Source organism: Nestor notabilis, unplaced genomic scaffold (assembly GCF_000696875.1).
Source record: "Nestor notabilis isolate BGI_N333 unplaced genomic scaffold, ASM69687v1 scaffold14496, whole genome shotgun sequence".
Lineage (NCBI taxonomy): Eukaryota > Metazoa > Chordata > Aves > Psittaciformes > Psittacidae > Nestor > Nestor notabilis.
In genome coordinates, this window is record NW_009934340.1 from 11,883 (window position 1) to 16,381 (window position 4,499).

Below are 4,499 nucleotides of genomic sequence, written 5' to 3' on the forward strand. Positions count from 1 at the left end.
GATGGCAAAACAGTCTGAAGCAACAAAGCCTGGCTAACAGGAAACATTATATAGACAAGAGAGTCGCATGGCAAGTAACAGCTCAGGGGCTCACAGGAAGAGAAAATGCCTCAAGGAACAAGTGTACCAAGGCTTTGCGTATAAGTGAAATCCTTGTTAATTTAGACTTGGCTTCCTGAGGCTTTGAAGTAGCACAGGAACTTACAGGTAAACTACAAGACTCATTTCAAGAACAGCCAGACTCCTGTTCCTCTACTGCTCTTGTAGAGTCTGGTCTCTGACACTTATGCAAGACAGTAGTGTATGTACATACATTTATTGCTATGGTAATGATGTTCCTAAGGATCAGAGAGCAGTGGAATGCACAAAACCCTGCAGACACCAAATCAGCACCTTACCTCCAGCTCACAGTATAGCACAGGACTGCAGTAGACTTCTCCCAGTTTCCAGATGGAACTAATTTCTACACTGCAGTAATTCACCCTGCCAACTACAGAAGAAGATTTCCCACATTACAAGCAACATAATGCACATTCAGTGAAGTACAGGGAATTCCACATCCACAAAATGATCCAGAGCTAATTTTGAAAGCACTGTAGAAGGTAAGGAAACAGTAAGCAGTACAAGTAGAATGGTACAAAATTCACAATGGAATTAGCATGAAAGTCTTTCATAATATAACGTGGAATAGTATTGCCATGTTACGGAGTACCATAACATTATAATTTTGGATAAGGGATTGGTACACTATCAGAATCTTCCACTCATTAGTAGAAGCCCTCGTGGCTCATGTGCTATCACAGGGTGCTCAAGACTCTGAGGAATTCACTTAGACAGGAGAGTCACAGTACAGTACAATGCTAAGACTCTTTCTCACCCCAGAATTAGGCCTCCTGAGCCCAAAATTCCAAGGACACAGGACCTCTGGTCCAGCACTGAGCAGTACGGTCTGCCCCCTCCAGTTCTTCAGAGCTGAAGTAGGCAGGATACAGGAAAACACTCTCTCCACGCGAGGCAGTGAGGGGGGGGAAGAAAGAGATTAGAGGCACAACAGTGCCAGACAGTACACAGCAGGGATGCCAGTGTCGTATTAAAACTATACTTAATAATTTAGTAGCTCATACATTTATATGCATTTTATTACCACAGTATCATATACTCCTCGCTGCTTATTATCATTAAGACAGATCTGCAAGAGCAGATAGAATAGACTTCTACAGTGCCACAGGAAAAAAATATAAATCAATAACACAAATCATATTCAGGGATTAGGGACAGAGAAGAGGAGTCTGACTGGCAAAAACAAAAAGGAGAGGGTAAATGAGCATGAGAGAAGAGAACCGTGTTTCATCTAAGAAGACAATAAAAAAAACCCACAGGTGAGTTCAGATATAATTTAAACAAAGCTTCTGACAAAGCCGCTGGTTTCCCTTGTCTTGTTTCAAGTTAAGTCACTGCTCTCTTACGGAAAGAAACAGTGAGTTGTGCTGTTCAGAGAAGAGGAAGAGGGCAGATGCCATACGTACCCCCAGTGACAAGAAAGCACACTTTCCCCAGGAAGAAGCCGGCAGCCACATGAGCTAGGGAAGCTTCAACATTCTTCAAGCTGTCAGAGAAACACAATCCAGTTGGACAGGGAGGTAAAAACAGTTCAGGATAAGGACAAACGGAATAACTTTCAGAAGCACATTTTAGAAAGCCAATGATGTTAACATCTGCTGATCTGAGAGCTGGCAGAGTTATGCTTTATGCTAAAAGCATGGCATGAGAGCTCTCTGTAATACCCACAGCTGTTCAATAATCCATAACATATCCTTTTCCACCCAAGACTCAACAGTTAGACTTAGTTTGAATGGTCTCCTCTGTGATTTGCGGACACTAAGCATCCACATTCATTAACATCCAGCAAGACTTCAGCACTACTTTGGCTCTTTCAGAAGAGCTAGCCCACACACTTCCGCAGCACCATTTGTGCTATAAGTATGCAGCTGGGCCTATCATTTTTGGTAAATGAGAGCCCAGGATCATCACTCACAAGTTAAGTAAATAATAAAATGCTGACTTCTGTGCCTTAGCAAGTCTTTACTTATGGCCTGGGGACTGAAACATCATTTCTACAAAGATGAGCACAAGATGAGAGAAAAGGGATCATCCCTGCAGACCTTTCTCTTCTACCTAAAGACATCTGCAGTGCTGATGCAAGTTGACCAGCAGTATCAGTGAACTGGGCACACAGATGCAGCAACTGGCAGGTTATAAGGTAGCGCTGCCCAGTGCACATCAACCCTCTGCATATTACAGAACTTAACAGCATGACCATCATTTCCATGTAATTTTAGGAACAGCATCTTCTCAAAGCTCAGTTCCTATCATCCCATATCCATATTCAGGAATAAATTCTGCCTTTTCTGCTATGGCAACTTAGTGCACAACAGGCATGTTATTAGAGCAGTTCAGAACTAATCCGTTGCTGAAGGCCAGAAAACCACTGCATGTATTACTGAGCTGTTCCACCACAGCAAGTCTTGGCTTTGAAATCCACTACTGAGCAATTCTGACACAGTAAAAATCTAGATTTATTCATCACTCCAAGAAATAGTATCGGTTTCCCCTCTCAGATTTTTGCCCTTGTTTTACCTGTATTTGTTCTTGATGTCAATCATAAACACAATCAGATCTATCCTGGGCCGAAGATGATCCCTCTCTGAAGGTAAGGGGAGGGATGTAGCAAGGTGACTGAAAGAGAATAAATTTGCCACTTTAACCAAATAGCCTGGCAAGACAGTATCCACTTAATCATATCCAGATAACCATCACAGTTCAGCATGTAGCAAATTACCAGGAAGCACACTAAACTCATAGGAACTGAAGAGACACTGTGATTCTTTAAGTGGTATTCCAATATCTTAGGCCTACTCATAGCTGCTGACAGCCACAATAGTACTTGCTAAACAAGCCTGTTTATAATGGGAAGCTTATTAGAGCATAATAAGACTCACAGAAGCATTTGTTCCCCACAGATCCATACGGCAGTCATTTAATTGTTAAGAGTCCTTTCTAACAAAGCAAACCCCAGTGCTCTACTGGTATATTCTGCTGCCAAGTTTCACTTAAAATGCATCAGTGCATTCCTGTCACATTCCAAAGATACTGCTCATGCTCTCACACAGGAGAGGCTACCTTCTCAGATGTCTGTGACACAAGTGTGTTGTATTCGCAAAAACTTAAACCAGCATTTTATCACTAATACAGCTTTATAGATGAAGTTCTAACTCACAAAGAGCTCCTTCCTATTATACCACCACCCCCTTTTTATCCCTTTCACTGTGTCAGGAATTACTAGGTTAGTTGAGGTTTCCTTCTACTCAATGCTACCACTGCTGATACAGCTGTTGGAAGAATTACATGGTGACATGGTGGGGATTTTTTGTGTTGTCTTCCCACTACTATTAAAATAAAAGCTTCAGTAGTGCCTATCTGGGCCTTCCACAGGGAGGAATATTATCAGCATTGTATTTTTGGAAGTTCACCTGAAAGACAGATTGGTCAAAAAATAAATCCCAGAATTTCAGTCTCTCTCACAATACACTTCCTCTCTGGAAGCCAAGAGAGAAACACTGGGTTTGGTCTACTTGGGGAACATTACTTCTAGCAATTAACTCTTAAGGACTTAACAGCTTTCCCCAGCAGCCACAGACCACAGCACACACTCCCTTCTACTAATCACATGCGGTTTGTACTTCTGTCTGCCGGTCTCCACGTAAAGAGATGTTGTTTCCTACAAATAAGGAAGGTGTAATTTAACAAAAACATTCTGAAACAAACAAGAGATATGACCAAAGTATGCTTGAAAGTCACATTGCAACACGAACAAGCTTATCAATTTAAAGTACAATTTAGCGAGAAGCTGTGGTGAAAGGAAAGTATCAGATCTCATTGTCTGGAGGGGGGTGCAGAACTCCCCAAAACCTCCACGATTTGGAATTCTACTATCTACTGTATTCTCCCATATGAAGATAGGCTGAGAAATTTGGAGCTGTTCAGCCTGGAGAAGAGAAGGCTGCGTGGAGACCTCATAGCAGCCTTCCAGTATCTGAAGGGGACCTATAAGGATGCTGGAGAGTGACCCTTCATCAGGGACTGCAGTGATAGGACAAGAGGCAGTGGCTTTAAACTTAAACGGGGGAAGGTCAGGTTAGAAGGAAGGAAGAAGTTCTTTACTGTGAGGGTGGTGAGGCACTGGAATGGGTTGCCCAAAGAAGTGGCAAATGCTCCATCCCTGGCGGTGTTCAAGGCCAGGCTGGACAGAGCCTTGGGTAACATGGTTTAGTGTGAGGTGGCCCTGCCCATGGCAGGGTGGTTGGAACTAGATGATCTTAAGGTCCTTTCCAACCCAAACCATTCTGTGATATTTAAACCAACATCACTAGATGATGCCAGCAGCCTCCAGATACACACTGCAGAAGCCTTTTTTTCTGAGTGGTAAGAGACACAAGAAC

At 42.7% G+C, this 4,499-nt stretch overlaps 1 protein-coding gene across 1 annotated transcript in view; it reads right to left on the reverse strand.

Moving 5' to 3' along the window:
- The window catches only part of CENPM (centromere protein M), a gene marked incomplete at its 5' end in the record, with an annotated part of 4,678 nt that extends 1,905 nt beyond the window's left edge, over positions 1 to 2,773 (reverse strand). Inside the window, 3 exons of the mRNA XM_010017296.1 lie at positions 399 to 490; positions 1,527 to 1,606; positions 2,638 to 2,773. Coding sequence (XP_010015598.1) covers positions 399 to 490; positions 1,527 to 1,606; positions 2,638 to 2,773 — 308 coding nt within the window. The remainder of the gene's footprint in view (positions 1 to 398; positions 491 to 1,526; positions 1,607 to 2,637) is intronic.
- Between the last annotated feature and the right edge of the window lie 1,726 nt (positions 2,774 to 4,499).